Source organism: Rhineura floridana, chromosome 16 (genome assembly GCF_030035675.1).
Source record: "Rhineura floridana isolate rRhiFlo1 chromosome 16, rRhiFlo1.hap2, whole genome shotgun sequence".
NCBI lineage: Eukaryota > Metazoa > Chordata > Lepidosauria > Squamata > Rhineuridae > Rhineura > Rhineura floridana.
Genome location: NC_084495.1, coordinates 34,315,144 through 34,333,231, shown reverse-complemented (window position 1 = coordinate 34,333,231; position 18,088 = coordinate 34,315,144). Strand labels below are relative to the sequence as shown.

General features: G+C 44.5%; 1 protein-coding gene across 1 annotated transcript in view; it reads left to right on the top strand.

Moving 5' to 3' along the window:
- The window catches only part of LOC133371230 (transmembrane 9 superfamily member 2-like), a 47,314-nt gene extending 29,562 nt beyond the window's left edge, over window positions 1-17,752 (top strand). Inside the window, exons 12-17 of the mRNA XM_061598427.1 lie at window positions 1,000-1,057; window positions 6,842-7,001; window positions 7,856-8,007; window positions 9,535-9,646; window positions 12,109-12,280; window positions 16,085-17,752. Of these exons, the coding sequence (XP_061454411.1) occupies window positions 1,000-1,057; window positions 6,842-7,001; window positions 7,856-8,007; window positions 9,535-9,646; window positions 12,109-12,280; window positions 16,085-16,152 (722 nt within the window). The 3' untranslated portion in view covers window positions 16,153-17,752. The remainder of the gene's footprint in view (window positions 1-999; window positions 1,058-6,841; window positions 7,002-7,855; window positions 8,008-9,534; window positions 9,647-12,108; window positions 12,281-16,084) is intronic.
- The last annotated feature ends 336 nt before the right edge of the window (window positions 17,753-18,088 follow it).

The following is an 18,088-nucleotide window of genomic DNA, read 5'->3' as shown; positions in this document are numbered from 1 at the left end:
GAAGATTCAGGACAGACAAAAGAAAGGGCCTCTTCATGCAGGGCATAGTTGTCGTTGATGTTGTTATGTGCCTTCAAGTCGATTACGACTTATGGCGACCCTATGAATCAGCGACCTCCAACAGCATCTGTTATAAACCACCCTGTTCAGGTCTTGTAAGTTCAGGTCTGTGGCTTCCTTTATGAAATCAATCCATCTCTTGTTTGTCCTTCCTCTTTTTCTACTCCCTTCTGGTTTTCCCAGCATTATTGTCTTTTCTAGTGATAGTGCATAGTTAAACTATGGAATTCGCTCCCACAAGAAGCACTGATGGCCACCAATATGCATGACTTTAAAAGAGGATTGGACAAATTCATAAAGGAAAAGGCTATCAATGGCTACTCACCATGATAGCTGTGCTACAGAGGCAGTTTGCTTCCAAATACCAGTTGCTGGAAACTGCAGGAGGGGAGAGTGCTCTTTGTACTCAGGTCCTGCTTGTCGGTTTCCCGTGGGCAACTGGTTGGCCCCTGTGAGAACAGGATGCTGGACTAGATGGGCCATTGGCCTGATCCAGCAGCCAGGCTCTTCTTATGTTCTTAATAGGGAAATAGTGTTCTTAGCAGTGCGTACCTCCCCTCTCCTTCTCTGAACTGCAGTCTTCTCTCTCATATATGACCCTTTTGGAAGCTGGTCATGAAACATAGGATGTTTTAAAAACTGCTTGCAATGTAACACAAGGGCATATGGTGGAGAGAGAGCCTAAAAAGCCTTTCTAGATCCTGGCCATTGGCTTTGAACAGGGTATTGACCCACTTTCAATTTGGCAGGAGAGTATTATCACTGTGCTTTTGGGGTCCATCGGGGTTCAGTTCAAATTTCTGTAAACAGGGCAGATTCAAAGTGGTTTGTAGTACTGTCGTGAACAAGCTAGCGTTAAAATTATTGAGATTGTTTTTTAAAAAAATCTGCCAGCAGCTGTGAATGTTCTGATTACTATTTCCCCCCCTTATTTCTTAGCATTCAGAGGTGAAAAATGGAAGACAAATGTGTTGCTGACAGCTCTGTTGTGCCCAGGGTTAGTATCCCCAATTCCTTTCTTTTTATAGAACTCATTTTGTACATTGCAAATCCGTTAATATGCACAAAAGCTTATGTTTCTTACTGCAATTGACCGACAGTTAAACTAGTTGTAACCTAATCCAGTTGTGCGCATCCTCTTTTGTTTCCTTGTTCTTTTTTTTTCTTAATAATGTTTTTATTGATGTTGGGTAGAACAGAATACAAAACAAGAATAACGTAAACAACAATGAGGGAAAATAGTGCACTTGACAATAGGAGTTATTGTTCCTCTAATGCTGTTCCTTGTTCTTGAGAGTATCTTGCTATGAGCCACATCCCCATGTATGTAACTGCATGTGTAGTTCCTTTTCCTGTGTGTGTGTGTGTTTTAAATCCTCACCTATTTTTACAGACTGACTTTGGAAAGTCTTAAGTACCTTAACTATGGTTTGCATGGTGCTGAAATCACACTTAACCAGTTTGCAAATCCGTTTCAAGCTATGGTGTCACACATGGGCTTTTAGTCAACATTGGTTTAGGTCAGGGTTGATCCCTCCCCCCAGGACATTTTTCTGCCCCCACTCCAAAACTACTGATTTTGGTGGTTAAAATTATCTGCTCCCAAGTAGAAATAGCTCTGGGGTAGGCGGAGCTTAGCACCCTCATGGGAATGCGAATTGCGTCATCAGATCAATCATTTGAGTAGAGAGGGGGCAATACCCCCCCCCGATAACTGAAATTTGTGGGAGGAGGCTGTGTATGTGAGAAGAGTGTGGGGTGTGCCCCAGAGGGTTGGCCAGTGGAGAATGCAGCCATTGGGCAAGGGAATAGTCAGTCACCCCGATTTAGATGTTCAGGTGCAACTCTTAACCATGGTTAGGTAAAAAACAAACATGGATCATTGTTATATTTCATCATCATCATGGTTTATATGTATGCTGCCTTTCCATAGTAATCTATGCTCATGATATCTTGCAGCATCAAAAAAATTACATAACCCAGTCAGTTACAAAACAAAATTTAAATAATAAGTTAATGAAAACATCTCATTAAAAATATACAATAAAATGAAACAGTTCCCTTATAATTCATAATAAGGTCTAACTATATATATATATATAAAAAAATAATCCCAATAACAACAGAAACAGCTGACTCCCATAATTAGGTTTGGGCCCCAATAAAAGCCCCTAAGCAACATCCCACCGTGAAGATGGTCTCCGACACCTTCCAGTAGTAGCAGCTTTTGTAGGTGAAATCAGTCAGGGCCCCAGCCTCTCAGGCTAGATGGAAACAGGCCAGCAAGCAAGGAGAGGGTCTTGCAGCATTCCCAGTCAAGATGATCTGTGAGTACAGAGCCAACGACTTCTGCTGTCCTGAATTCCAGCAACCTTCTCAAATCCTCCTTTAGATCATTACCTGAAGGAGCAATCAGGTGTGTGGTTCTCCTATGCCAGGGCCTCAGTAAATGATCAGGAGCAGCATAAGAGCATGACTGTGCAAGCCTCTCATTCATTGCAGTGAGGCTTCCCTCGCTGGTCATCCTTCTCTCTGCTTCTCCTCTGAATCTTTACTGCGTCGGGTTGCTGAAGTTCAGCAAAAGGGATTCCTTTCCTGAAACAAGAAATGATGGCTCCTCCTTATCCATCCTCTTGGCAAAAGGCAGGGGGTGAACTGAACAGGCAAGGCAGTTCAACAGTCCTGTAGGGCACAGAGCTGCTGATTTTGGAGGAAATGTAGTTGAGCTTATGGGGATAGAACACTTAAATGCTGGCAAAGTAACATACACCATTGCTAAGTGTTGCAGCTCAGCAGCCCACTACCTATTATTATTATTATTACTGCTACTGCTACTGCTACTACTACTACTACTACTACATTTGTATACCACCCCATAGCCGAAGCTCTCTGGGCAGTTTATAACACATCTGCTAGGTCACATCTGCACCATGGAGTGGCATCAGCACTATCCCCCTCAGAATCCTGGGAACTGTAGTTTGTGAAGGGTGCTGAGAGTTATTAGTCCCCTGTTCTTCTCACAGAGCTACAATTCCCAGAGTTCCCTGGGAAGAGGGATTGACTGTTAGGACACTGAGAAGTTGCTTGTCTGCATGGTTGTGTTTATAACTGTTCTATTTCAAAATTTAAAAAACCCAAAAGTATCAATAAACAGTGGGCTGGAATTAGACTAGTTGGCAGCAGGGAGTGAAATAGCCACCAATTTCTGTACTGACACCGTAAGTCCCAACCAGAAATGTACTTCTTGGCCGCCATCTATACATACTATCTTGGCAGAGTCCAAAAATGGCAAAATGCCATGCTGATAAGCTTAAATTCCAGTGTATAAATTCCATTTCAGAGAAGTCGGATGATTGCCTGGGGTAGAGGGAGAGCACAAAATAAGAACAGATGTCTTGATTATGCTATACTAGTTCAGCAAATTTGCATAATGCCATAAGCAGCCTGAGGCAATTATGTACTCTGTGGATTGATTTTGAGAGTTTGTAGACAGGCAGGATTCTGTCTTCCCCCCTTTCTCTCTTTGGAGGAGTAAAAGAGAGATTTGCTTTGCTTTCCTGGGCAGAGCTTTAAAATAATGATAAAATGTGCACAACAGGAATTGGGTTTACAGGAATATTCATCTTGCAGCAGATTAGATGGTATTTGTGCACTGAATGGCTTTTTCAAAACATGTTTGGCAGAGTGAGAGTAAGTAAGGCTTTAATAGAATTGGCTCCTTCTGCTCCAATAATGGCATGGGATGGGGCTGCTTCTGAGAGTGTTGTGCGTTTGGCTCCACGGATGCTTGTGTAATGAGTCCCAGGCTGGTGAGTGTGGCAATGGCTCTTCCTGAATCTGACAGATGTGCCGCTGATGCTCCCTTCTGTTCATTGGATGGCGGTGCTTTCAGCTTCCAGTGATGGTCTGTGGCAGTGAGACTGGGCTTCTTGAGAGATCATGACATATTTATCAATGGCACAGGCGTAGAAGTCGTTTGGGAGTGGGGGAAGATAAATGAATTTACATTTTACAAGCCCTGTGAAGGGCTTGTATGTGCATACACTGATGGGGACGTGGATGGGGAACCTCAGGCCTGTGGGCCACATGTGGCCCTCCAGACCTCTCTGTCTGGCCCTTGGGACTCTTCCTAGGTCACACCCCTCACTGGCCTTGCTCTGCGCCTTCCTTGAGTGCTTGTGCTTGGCTAGAATATGCCCTTGCCTGCCTGGATAGAGGGGCAGGCATGTAAAAAATCTGATTTTTGCATGTGCCATGGGCCCCATGGAGGACTGCTGGCAGAGTGATCAGGAGGAGGAGGAAGAAGAATGGGATCCTGGGGAGAAGTTCAGTGGACTGCAGTGGGAGGGGCTGAGGCAGGAGAAGGCTTCAGCAGTTTAGACAGTGACGGCTCTGCCCCTTTAGTTCCAGTTACAATGGAAGAAGCGCTGCCTGACAATGAGCCGGCCCTCGTCGTGCTTCTTAGCCCTGCCTTGTCGCCCGAGCCACCACTCATGCCACCTCCTGAGGAGGAGGAATTGGAGGCTCAACCAGAGACGGCGTCAGAGGAAGATTTTGCTGGAGTGCTGCCACCGCCATTGCAATGGATGTGCCAGCTGATGCGCAGGTGCTCACAGATAACACTGTAGAAGTCCTTGCTTGCTCACGCACGCAGTCCAGACAAACCTTTCCCACGCAAATAGAAAGCCCGCCCCGAGCCTATTTAAAGTGTCTCAAGAGGCGTGTCTAATTGTTGCCGCCATGTCTTAGCTTGAGTAGTCATGCCTATCTGTGCTGTGTCGAGATGCAGCGTGCTGAATCTGTAAATTGATCTATAAAACACTCTGAGCTGAGATTCCACATGAAACATAACGGAGAAAAACACAACGTAGTCTGAGTCTGAATCCAGATTCAGGACAGCATGGCTGGAATGCAGCTGTGCAAGAGTCTCATGTATTTCCCTGCACACTTGCCTCTGGCCTTGCCCATCAGAGGTACACAGTCCCCGGAAGGTTACCCAGAATGGAATGTGGCCCTTGGGCTGGAAAAGGTTCCCCATCCCTGAATTATAAGGTCACCAGTTTTTAAAACACTGGTGGCCTGGTATGCAAATTCCCAGGTTCTGGTCCTGGTCCATGCTGATCCTGGTCCCTGGTCCTGCCCACCCTTCTACTGGGAACGCTGTTGCCCCAGATCTGGAGCTGTCTTTTTGTTTGCTTTTTTTGTTTAGCTTCATGGTTTACTTTGTTGTTAGATTTCAACAAGGATGTCTCTGCATCTTCCACTCCCGGAAACAGTGACATCATTCTAGAAATCTTGCAGATGCGATGACAACAAGTGCGCCCATCACCGTTCTGGGCTGTGGCTTGTCGCTCAGCTGACAAGTGGATCAGACCAACTGGGTGTGCATTGCCACAGAGCACTTTTGGGAAATTCTGGTACAGATGAGCTCCAAAACCAGTGTTGAGTTTTCAAAGCATCCCAGAAATTCTACACAACAGAATTCCTATTTCTCTTCTTCTTTTTTACTTATTCCAGAGCCAACACTTTCTCCATTTATGGAATGCCCTCTGTAGAAAAGTCGGTCTCTCTCTCCCCTCCCCCCTCCATTCACCCTAGGGATTTGATGGCTGAAACATACCGTTCCTGGCAACCTTGAAATTATTAGCTGTGAGGATATATTACTGTTTTTTAGATGCTTTTGTTTTAAAGTTGTATGGTTGCTTGCCACTCGGGGCTCCTTTGGGAGGAAGGGTGGGATAATTAATAAATAGCAGTTGTGCATAGGTAAAAGGTAAAAATCCAAAACTCACAGTAAGATAATATTGTCACAAGTAGTAAATAAACTTTCAAGTTCTTCAGAACTCTTCTTCAGGCTGGATGTTAAACCAGTTTGGGGTGGGGGTGGGTGGCGAGAAGAAACTCAATGGGGGGGGTTAAAGTCTTGAAGTCTGGGCTCCTACTGGGAGGAATGGCGGGATATAAATTTAATAAAAATAAAGTCTGCAGTGTTAACAGTTTTCTGGGGCTTTTGCCAAACTGGTACCCTCCAAACTGTATCAAACTGGTATAACTCCTGTCAGCTTTAGCTGTCACAGCCACGCTGGTGAGGCTGATGGGAGTTGTAGTCCAAACAACAAAACATTCAGTAAAGGCTGCCGGCACAAAGAAACAGTAATGGCTGGTCTCCATAATTTTTTGAAACATAAAATCTAGCAGTTAGACACAGATCTTTCTCATGACTGACATTTTCACAACATCTTGGTTATTTTTGTGGCAATGGAAGTATTTCCTCAAGTAGCTATAGTTTGTGCTAACTGGCAGTAGGTTGACTTCTTGCACAATTTTTGTGCAGAATGGGACATTTTCCTGCCTGAGGTAGAACAGTAAGTGTTTTCCCGCCAACTCTAGGTGAAGAATTCCCAAGTTATTTTGGCACTTGAAGTAGAAAATCCCACAGTGCTTCTTGCCTTCCTTGACTGTAAAAAGCCAAACAACAGTAATAAAGTTAATACTTGCTGCCCTTTGCATGACACCCAAAATCAGCTGTCTGATGTGACTGCCTCACTCTGCCTAGTGGTAGGGCCGGCCTTGGAATAGAAACCTGTGGCGGTTGGAGTGGCTTGTAGTGATGATTGTAGTGGGAATGCTAATGGCAGTAATGCACCTCCATGGCTGATGCCTTACTATTTCTGGGCCTGAAAAAAATCTTTTGGGATTCTAGCAAGATGCCACAGGCTGCCCCACAAAAAGTTGGGAGCTACATGTTAACTTTGAACCTGGTCGCCTTCTGTTCCCCCAGAATTGTCTTTGCAGACTTCTTCGTAATGAACCTTATTCTTTGGGTGAAAGGATCGTCAGCTTCAATCCCCTTTGGCACATTGGTTGCTATCTTGGCCATGTGGTTCGGAATATCTGTCCCGTTAACCTTTGTTGGTGCATACTTTGGATTCAAGGAGAAGGTGGGTTAGAAATTCGGTACAGTGACGTACATTCTTTTTATTTAAGCTCCTTATTCTACCACTCGAGGATACTTTTCCTTTCCTGTACTCCAAACACCCATAGTCTTGTTGATCTAAAGGAGGTATGGAGAACCTTTGGCCCTCCAGATATTGCTGAACTCCCATCAGGCCTAGCCACTGGCATCCTTGATGGGGCTGATGGGACCTGTAGTTCAGCAACATCTGGAGGGCCAAAGGTTCCCCACACTTTACAGGTTGGTGAGCAGAAGGAGAGGATGCATAGGTGCTTTTTTTCAACCACTTAGGCAAGCATTGGCAGAAGACTTCTCGCGGTATACATACGAAGCCGCCTTCTGCCAAGTCAGACCACTGGTCTGTTGTATCTCAGCGTTTTCTATGCTGAGTGGCAGCAGGTTTCAGACACAGACATTCCTTTCCCAGCCGTACTCGGAGATGCCAGGGATTGAACCTGGGACCTTCTGCATGCAAAGCAAATGCTGTGCCACTCAGCCCTTCCCCAGCGGGAAACATCACTGTGCTGTGTTGCAGCATGAACAAAAGAAGATCCGGGTTGTAGCATTTGGACTCCAGTGGGCCATAGAAAGGGCTTGAGAATAGGTTGTGCAAGTGGAGGAACTCCTCTGGGTGTGGGGCCACTTTTCTTGTGCAATGCTTTCCCTTTCAAGTCAGAACCCCCTTCCAGTACATTAGTGCAAACGACGTAACTATTCCTCATTGTGAAAACAGTAATGTTTTTGCATCTTTAAACTTTTTTTGCAACTTTTTAGAGCTGCTTTGCTGTTTTACCTAGATGTATCTGACTCGTTAATTCTGTTTTAATGTTCTTTCTCTAGCCTATTGAGCACCCGGTGCGTACAAACCAGATTCCTCGACAAATACCAGAGCAATCCTTTTTCACAAAGCCTCTACCAGGTATCATCATGGGGGGCATCCTGCCCTTTGGATGCATCTTTATCCAGCTCTTTTTCATTCTAAATAGCATTTGGTGAGTATTGCCCTCCTTGTGTTTTGAATTTGGAATTACCAGTCTACATGCCTGACTTGCTATTGCACTGCGAGAAATAAGTTAATTAAATGAATAGAAGTTCCTGTCTGAACCCAAACCACTCATCCATAGAGGAGGTTGCCTGCTGCCTCTCTGTATGGTTTACTGCAGCCTTCACCAACCTGGTGCCCTCCAGATGTTGTTGCACTGTGCTGGCTGGGGCTGATTGGAGTTGTCCTCCAGCAACATCTGGAGGGCATCAGGTTGTCAAAGTCTGGTTTACTGCCCTCTCCTTGTCTCCTGAGCCCCATTGGGGTTTGGTAATTCATTCATTCTTTAAAACACAGGTTGCTAACCTGTAGCCCTCCAGATGTTGCTATACAGATGTTACTGTAAACTGCCCAGAGAGCTTCGGCTATGGGGCGGTATACAAGTATAATAAATAAATAAATAAATACCCCCCCAAAAAAGTGTGTGGGAAGTCCCCCCACCCCAAAAAACAAACAAACCCGGAAAAGGAGATAAATAGCACTGGGTAGGAAAAAGAGAACATTGTCCAATGCATTTTGAACCACTATGGCCTTCATCAGGAAATTCAGTTTTTAAGAATGCAACTACAGAACTGAATAGTGTAAAGAAACTCTTGATCAACAGTGTGTTGTATTCATTGCTAATCCTGCTTAGACCAGATCCATTGAAATTAATAGCCATAACTGAGTGGTCATTAATATCATTGGGTCTACTCTGAGTAAAATGTAGTTGGATGCAACCCAATTTGTAAAACTCATGATAGAATTAAAAAGAAGAACCATTCAAAAAACAAGTTGAGAAAATATACTTCTGTCAAATGAAAGTATAAATATTGAAAAAATATTCTTGCAAATTGAAGACTTTCTCTACAGTATATATTGCCTTCTCCTGTAGTGAAGAAATATCTAAAGTGACCACTATTTGACATTGTCCAATTTTGTAAGTTTATTTATAAAATCCATGGAATCTCTTATATAGAAATTCAGTTGGACCACAAAAAGGAGCTAAAAAGTATCTTACATACTTGGAGAATGGTTCCAAAATTGAATCACATGTTGTGTCTCTGTGTGAGTCACTGCTCTGGACCAACGTCTTCCAAGTAGTATCCAAGTATAGAATAGGGACTCATTCAAAAGCACCTGTGTGTGTGTGTGTGTGTGTGTGTGAGAGAGAGAGAGAGAGAGAGAGAGAGAGAGAGAGAGACTTCTGATGTCGGGTAGGTGATGAGTGAAAATGTGGGAGTCTGAAGGGAGGGCAAGGATAAGGGAAGCTGGCAAGACTGAGAATCCAAGGCCATGGATTCAAAAAAACAACCCACAGCCTAACTGACAGGCACTAAACATATCATGAACTGCAGCATATAACCAAATGGGAGGCCGAAACTCTTCCTGCAGTAACTATGCCACCTGGAACCATGCTAAATCTGGATGTTTGAGAAAGGAGGCTGTGTGCAGAGGGCTTGGATATGAGTTGAGTCACTGTATTCTTTCATTCCAGGTCTCACCAAATGTACTACATGTTTGGCTTCTTGTTCTTAGTCTTCATAATTCTTCTGATTACGTGTTCAGAGGCGACAGTCTTGCTGTGCTATTTCCATCTATGTGCCGAGGTAAAACAGACATGCTCTTCCATTGCCAAGGCTGGCATGTTGCTGGATGGGATCAGGCGGCGCCAGCTGACAGCTTTAGTGGGGCTGAGCCACATCTGCAGGTTGCTGGCCTGTCGATGCCACGTTGCATTGGAAGGATTTGTGGGGGTTGTGGCTGCCAGCTGTGCAAAGAGGCGCCCCCTGGAAAGAAAAGTGGGTGACGCTGTGTGGCCTGGGAAGCCAGGGCTCCTTTCTGCGTAAGAAGAGCTTAGTGATGGGCAACTGTTTAGGGGTAGCGACAGAGGAAAACACTTTTGCATGGTGGCAGAAGGCCAAGGTGCTAAAAGGGAAAGCGAAGCTGAGGATTCCCCCCCCCATTTGTTGTTGCCAATGTAACAGATTGCTGCAGTTTTCTATGCCAAACGAGCTTTCCTAGTGTACCATCGAGATGCGATTGCATCTGTATACCAGCTGGAATGTAAAAGGGGAAAAAAAAGAAAAGTGTAGGTTGGCTTCTTACTGCGTTTGCCATCTTTGTGTCCTCTATCTTGCTACATTTTATTTATTAGAAAAGTATTTCTATACTAGCCTCTCTCAAAACTACAGGACAGTGTACGGCAGCATAAAGACATTTTAAAAACAATACAAAACAATCATTAAAATGACTGGCTACGTAAGAGGCGTTTTAAACAGCCTGCCAGCATAAAAAAGTATTCAAGAGATGCCTGGATGTCAAAAGCGAGGGTGCCTGCCAAATCTCCTGCTGAAAGAGGGTTCCACAACATGGGACCACTGACATTAGATGCCCGACTTCTGAACCAGGCCAGCTGGGCTCTGTAACATGGAGGACAACTAACAGTTCTCCTCTGGGTGATCTCAGTGAACAAGCTGGGATATAAGGGCTCAGGTGGTCTTTAAAGTTATTAATTTGATTTCTTACCTGCCCTTCCCCGTAAGATCCCAGGGCGCAATACAGCTGTTTAAAATTCAATATTAGAAATGATTTAAAACATATAACAGTCACAGAAATAGGGCGGGTCCTGAAAACATTGATTGCAGGTGTTAAAGGCCAGGATAAGGAGGTGTGTCTTCAGCAGATTACAGAAAATATATGATGAGGGTGCCAGATGCCTCTCTGGGAAGCGAATTCCACAACCTAGGAGCTGCCACAGAGAATGCCTTCTCCTGCTCCCCCTGCCGAAGTTCTGAGGGCGCTGGAACTGCCAAGATGACCCCCCCATCCAGAAAATGACTTCTTATGTAGGGCCCCATGAGATTTGCTGCACAGATTCAGAAATGTAGTGCTGGGTGCAGATTCCTAAGGATCTTACTCATTCCTTTAACAGAAGAGAGAGCAAGTTTCGTAGTGTGATGTTAGGTTTGAAAGTGCTTGCTGGTGACTTTGAAAGCCGAAGGGGTGGGCTAGTCGGAGCTCTGGTGGATTACACCAAACTCTTCCCCTTGATCAGCAGGAGCAGAATAATTTACACAAACGCATGCAAATTTGTATAATGTAAAGGTGGCGAATTTTATCCTGGTGCAGAATTTTTAACTTTTTTTTGGCAGATAGGTGGGTGGAGCCACACAACCACTGCTTCTCCCCATTGTTACGTGTCGGGTACTTGGCTAGCTCACAGCTCTTCATTCTCAACATCTGTGGGAGGCGGGCTTTTGGGGTTATGCAGCCGGCAGACAGATGACTTGTGGGATCAGCTATTTTGAGTGAATCTATCTCAAGGCTGCCCAAACAAATCTCCATGCAAATGAGCTCTGAGAGGTGGAGTTAGGCTTCCTGTTTTCTGGATAACATGGAGAGCCTGAAACCCAATTTTGAACTGTTTGTTGTGCACCCAGACTAAAGAAGAACAGTGTTTTGGTCAAATAGCAGTAGGGCAGGGGTGGTTAACTTTTTTTCATACTGAGAACTGCATGTCCAAGCGTGTGAATGTTCATGGCCAAAGTGATTGTGCACTGCATCTCTTGCATGAGTGCACACACATACAGAGTGCTCTTTCTCCAACACACACAGGCACACACATCTCATTTGCGTGCACACACCACATTTCTGTGGAGACACATTCATGTTCTCCCTCTCTCTCTCTTATATACATGCACACATCACTCCTCTCACTTCTGCTTTGCCGGCTGGGCCCTCACCCAGTGCCAGAAGGAGGACTAGCTCCTTTGCAGAGGAAAGAGGCATCTGATTTTGCCGGGGGGTGGCAGGCTCCTGACAGCAGCTTGGTGGGCCACATTTAGCCTGCAGGCTGTGGGTTTGCCTCCCCTGTGCTTAAGGAGTTCAGAAATCTGGAAAACCATTTTAATAAAGCCTAGTTCAGACTAATAAATGTGGGTACATGCAAGGAAGAATTAAGTCTGGTCCATGGACTTTACTTAGGAAGCATTTCTTGGCAATTAAGTAAAGGATTGTGTTGCCTTGCATGTTTTTCTCCCCTTCTCAACCTCTTCTGGTTTGCTTCTAGGATTATCACTGGTGGTGGAGGTCATTCTTAACCAGCAGCTTCACAGCCGTGTATCTCTTCATCTACGCTTTTCATTATTTCTTCTCAAAACTTCAGATCACTGGAACTGCCAGCACCATTTTATACTTTGGGTACACAATGATCATGGTCTTGATTTTCTTTCTTTTCACTGGTAAGTCCATTTCTCAAGTGTTTGAGCAACCCAAATGGTGGGAGATATCATATATGAACATGTGAAGGCGCCTTATACAGAGCTAGACTTTAACTTGACTGTCGTAACTTACCTTAGGTGAGCCCTGCTACCTGAGACCCTTTTAATTGGAGGTGCTGAGGATTGAAAAATAGGAGGAAAAATGGAAATGGACTGCCTTCAAGTCGATCCCGACTTATGGTGACCCTATGAATGAGGTTTTCATGATAAGCGGTATTCAGAGGTGGTTTACCATTGCCTTCCTCTGAGGCTGAGAGGCAGTGACTGGCCCAAGGTCGCCCAGTGAGCTTCATGGCTGTGTGGGGATTCGAACCCTGGTCTCCTAGGTCGTAGTCCAACCCTCTAACCACTATGCCACACTGGCTGTCAGGTTAAGAAAGTAAGCCTAATATAAGCCAGGGTTGAGGAACCTTTAGTGTCATTGGGTCACTCCCTTGTGGAATGCTCTTCCGACAGAATGCTTTTTTGTTTTAACCTTTCAATGCATGCTGAAAACGTTTCTATGCCACCATGCTTATGCAGGCAATTAAGAGAGAAGAAGATTGCCTGTTGTATTCAGAAGCATGCTGCCTCTGGCTAGGGTGGCAGAGCACAGACATCATGGCTAGTAGCCACTGATAGCCTTCTCCTCCATGTATTTTTGTCTAATTCTCTTTTAAAGCCATCCAAGTGGGTGGCCGTCACCACCTCCTGTCAGAGCGAATTCCATCATTTAACTGTGCGCTTATATCTTGCTGTAATAGTTGATGATCTCTGATTTTAAATGTTTACATGGTTTTTATTGTATATATGTATGGTTGTTGTAAACTGCTTTAATATTTTTATGATACAGAGATACACAAATATTTAAAAAGAAAAACAGCTCCATCCTGGGTATATTCAACATATGAGTGAATTGGGTGGCCTTGTAAGTGTGTGTGTGTATATAAAAATACTTATATAAATGAGGATCCCTAGAAAATTAGAAATGAGGATTCTGAATGTGAGACGGGGAGGCCACGGGGGTCACACTAGCGCCAGATAGGAGTGCTGAATACAGTGGGATGTGCAAAAATCGACCCTAAACTGGAAAGACTTTTGAGATGTCAAGCTCATAAAGGAATTAAATTTCCTTTTGTGGCTGGCGTATGATCTATCAAGCGCAGTAAATCTGCTGTCCCCCCACTGTTTGAGAGGATGATAGCTGCAAACCCAAAGGAAGAGGGTAATCTACAGAACATAATAGCAGGTGGGGGGGGGGGGAAGGCTCCACTAGAAAAAGAAAAGTGGCGACATGACGGCACTAGGAAAGCAAGCCAGGTGTGTTGTGGTGGGAGGGTGGGGGGTCTTGTATTTTCCTCTGTAAGGATGCCTTTTTTTGTTGCTGTTAGTAGTGGGTACATAAGGAGGCAATTTGGTCCTAATGAGGCCATTGTGTTTCTCTCGTTGCTCGCTTCCTAGTAGAGAGCACTGATCGTATTTATGGTAGAGACAACTAGCGGACATTTGAGCGTCTGGGCAACAAGCAGCCATGGAGTTAGTTGATTCCTATGCTACCTTTTGGCCAAAAAAGTCCCCAAGGCAGTTCAACAAAGATGGACACAAATACAAAATTTAAGCTATAAAATGGAGCTTACAAAAATGTACAGCACTGAAAGCCAGATACGTCCATCTTCCTGCATCAAGGACAAAGGCCAGCCCCCCTAAAAAATGTCCAACGAGTACAGGAGGAAACTCTTAGGCAGAAGCTCCTCCTTATAAGGGTAAATCTTGCCGCTTGATGGTAGGACCCTAGGCAGCTGCCTTAAATGGAGTCAGACCATTGGCCCATCCAGCTCAGTATTGTCTACTCTGACTGGCAGTGGCTCTCCAGTGTTTCAGATGGGTCTTTCCCAGCCCTACCTGGAGATGCTGTGGATTGAAGCTGGGACCTTTTGCGTTCAAAACAGATGCGCTATCACTGAGCTACAGCCCTCCCCTTGAAAAAATGTGAAAATAATTTTCACATGGGAAGAGCTGCAACAGCCAGTGTTTCTACTTCCTACCGCTAAGCTCACTGCATTGTTTGAAGCTTGGTTGAAGGAGCACACTCTTTTCCTGGATATATTCGCACTGAGATTCTGGGTTTAGGAAAATAAGAAAGCTTAGTTTATTACAGGAAATTCATGCTTGATAGAAGAGAGTTCCTAGTTCTAACTCATTAGAGCTGGAGATGTAAAGAGCCATGTTTGCTCCTTGCTCTCTGCAGGAGAGAGAGACAAAGGAAAGATGTCTCCTCTTCCAAGGGGAGGAAGAAGCAACAGCAGGAAGAGGAAATGAGGTCACCAACTGTCAGAGTAGCAGTAGCACCTGTAAGAAGGTCAGCATAGGTTAGGTTAGAAAGGCAGTCTTGGAAGCTTGGAGGTTCCCTTCTTTCCGGGCTGTAATCCATGCAAACCGCAAGCAAGTTGAGTCGCATCCCAACTCTTCCAATATTGCCTTCCTAGTAGCCGCTCACATCTTGAGGCTGCTTCACTGTGTTCTTCCCATGACTTCACATGGCGCAAAGCGACACCTACATGCATTCAGCATGGAGTGGTTTGGGACCAAGTCTAGTGTTAGCACCACAGCATCGTGCACCTCATTATCAAGTGTGCGTGTGTTACGTGGGATGCCTTGGTCCCATGCGACATCTGCATGCCAACTGTCACATGCACATAGGACCCCCTCCCAATCAGGCACTAGGACATCCCAATCAGGCTTAGGTGTGGGGGTGGGACCAATGGGGGCTCATGATACTCTTGGTGGAGCCAGTGGGCATGATCCCCCCCCTCCATGTTTAGTGTACATATGGAAGTTACATATGGGGAGAGCATGGTTATGTAGTAATTTAGCAGCGATGGAATTCTGACCTTGTGCTCAACTGTGCTATACCAGTCCACTTTGTTTTGGAATCCAAAGAATACATGAAAAAGAGTTTGCTCAGTGCGCAGACATTTTCATGTTCTCTTCAGGTTTCTGTGAGCAGCTTTATTCCAGTCGTTGGAGGAACCACAGAAGGGGAGTGTGTTGTTGCACTCAGGTCCTGCATGCGGGCTCTCCAGAGGCACCTGGTTAGCCACTGTGAGAACAGGGTGTTGGACTAGAAGGGCCACTGGCCTGATCCAGCAGGATCCTCTTATGTTCTTAAGGCTTTCCTGCGAGTCCAGGATGATGGACTTGAGTCCTGATCTCCCCATTCCCCAAATGATATATACTCTTTACTGCTTCTCAGAACAGTGAGTTGCTGTGGCATTTCCACTGAGAAAGTTTTGAAGTACATCACCCGAGTAAACTTGACAATGGAGATTCAACATGGATTGTCAGGCTTAAGTGTTTTAAATGGAAAAAAGTTCTGTACAGGTGGCTGTAAGATTAACAAGAGCTGTGATTCTTTTGAACAAACGTGGGCCAACTTCGGTCTTACGTAGTCTATTTATTTTCTCCATGTGAGATAATCTCCATGTGTGTTTAAGTTTTCAGAATAACAGTTCACGCTCAAGATCTTGTAACATTTTAGGTGTAATTGATGTGTGTTTTAAGTGATCTGGAGTATGCAGTTTTGCTTAAGAAGGTAAGATGTACCCTGCAGACTCAGACCAACACTCGCTCTAGCTCACCATTCTCCGGCAGAAAGATAGAGATTAACCCTGGCAGGTGCCAGGTGGTGTGTTAGGAACTGGCCAGTAGTCTACCCTCTGCCTCTTGCATTCGGTGGGCATGTTGGAAAATAAAAGCATCTTTTAACATCCTTTCTATTTCTTTTAGGAACAATTGGATTCTTCGCCTGCTTCTGGTTCGTTAGTAAGATTTACAGCGTCGTGAAAGTGGACTGAAGATCCTCCACGTTGTTCTTGAACATATCCCTTGAATCGCTGGAGAGAGTTAAATATATTTTTAACCATGTACCAAGGATAAACATTACATCTTAAAATAGTTAGATGTGCAGTTTGGTATCTTGGCACCAAAAAGCAGGCTTTAAACAGACTGGGGCTTAAAGAACAATGGACAATTCTGGTGAACTTTACTTGAATTGCTTTTTACAAATGCAAAATCCAAAGTTGTTTTATTATTATTATTTGAAGCTGAAAGAATGAACCCAGTTTAACAACATGTGCATTATACTTTTCTTCTTGTGACTTTGCTACTTCTCTTTTGCAACAATTACTTACTTGATTATGCTGTTCACAGTATAGGACTATCCAGTAAAATCTTATGTAAAAATGCAACTTTTTTTAACTTAAAGAAGAAGAAGAAAGGACAACTGTACTTAATATTCTGCATCTCCTTTACAGGTAGCTGGTCACCTTATATAAATGTGCAGGCATTTAGCATGAAGTGCAGATCTCTTGGGGGAGAGGGGTGGAAGACCACCAGTGTCTTTGTTTTAAATAAAACTGCAGTTCCAGCAGGCTGGTGTGTGGCTGTCTCATCAGTTGCCTTGAGTTTGTCTGCTTGCAGAAGTCCCAAAGACATTCATTTAGAGCAGGGGTGGGGTGGGTGTTGCTGAACTACAACTCCCATCAGTCCCACCAAGCATGGCCTAGAACGATGGGAGTTGTAGTTCAGTGGCATCTGGAGGGCCGCAGGTTCCCCTCACTTGGCCTACACTGACTAGTAATGACTCTCCAGAGTTTCAGAAAGTGCTCCCAACTGTATCTGGAGATGCTGGGGATTGAACCTGGGACCTTTTGCATGCAAAGCATGTGCCCTACCACTGAGCTGTGTTGCTTTTGGAAGAGGTACAACCCCTCCACTCTCCTCCCCCGACAGAGCTAGAACTGCTATCCACTTCTCTGCAAGCCAAGGTTCTGATTGGGCTGCCCAACTGGCTAGTGCATGATACAGTTGCAGTCAAATCCTTCTCCGGCACTCAGTGCTTCTAACCATATATCAACCTTGCATACTTCCACCATGTCACAATCTGCCTGCAAGTCAACTTTGTTGGGGACAACACCAGAAAAGGTTGCTCCTTTGGGAATCACACTTGTGAGTGGCAGTGTCACCTGTTTTTATTTTTTAGGAGGGGGATAGGGGAGAATAGATCTGATCTCCCCTTGTGGGAGTTGGTGAGCTGAGTGTTTTTTGGGCAGTCCCAATGAATTCAGGAGGAATAGCAGCCTTGAGTGAGTGTTCTTGCTGCTGTTTTTACGTTACAGGCGAGAACCCACAATTTGTGTTTGTTTATGTATGTGCCGGCCATTTAAAGCTCTTTCCCTTGTATATATTTAATATAGTCTTAGGCACCCTCCAGATCAGGATAGGGAAGCTGTGGCCCTTAAGATGATAAATAGATGATGATGTTGGAAACGAACATTGGAGTCAATGGGCATTTTGGTCTAATCCAGCTGGGTAGAGTGTAAACTATAAAGTGTAAAGTATCAGATGCTGCATGCCAACTATAGTGCCTTGCAAAAGTATTCAGACCCCTGACCAATGCTCTCATATTACTGAATTACAAATGGTACATTGTAATTTTGTTCTGTAATTTTGAAACGCAAACTCAAAATCAATTATTGTAAGGTGACATTGGTTTTATGTTGGGAAATGTTGTAAGAAACATAAAAAACTGAAACATGTTGCTTGCATAAGTATTCAACCCCCACACATAAATATTTGATAGAGCCACCTTTCGCTGCAATAACAGCTTTAAGTCTTTCAGGGTAGGTATGTACCAGCTTTGGCCCATTCTTGGCAGATTTGCTCCAAGTTGGTTGGACGTGGCTTGTGAACCACAATTTTCAGAGTGCCACAGATTCTCAATGGGATTGA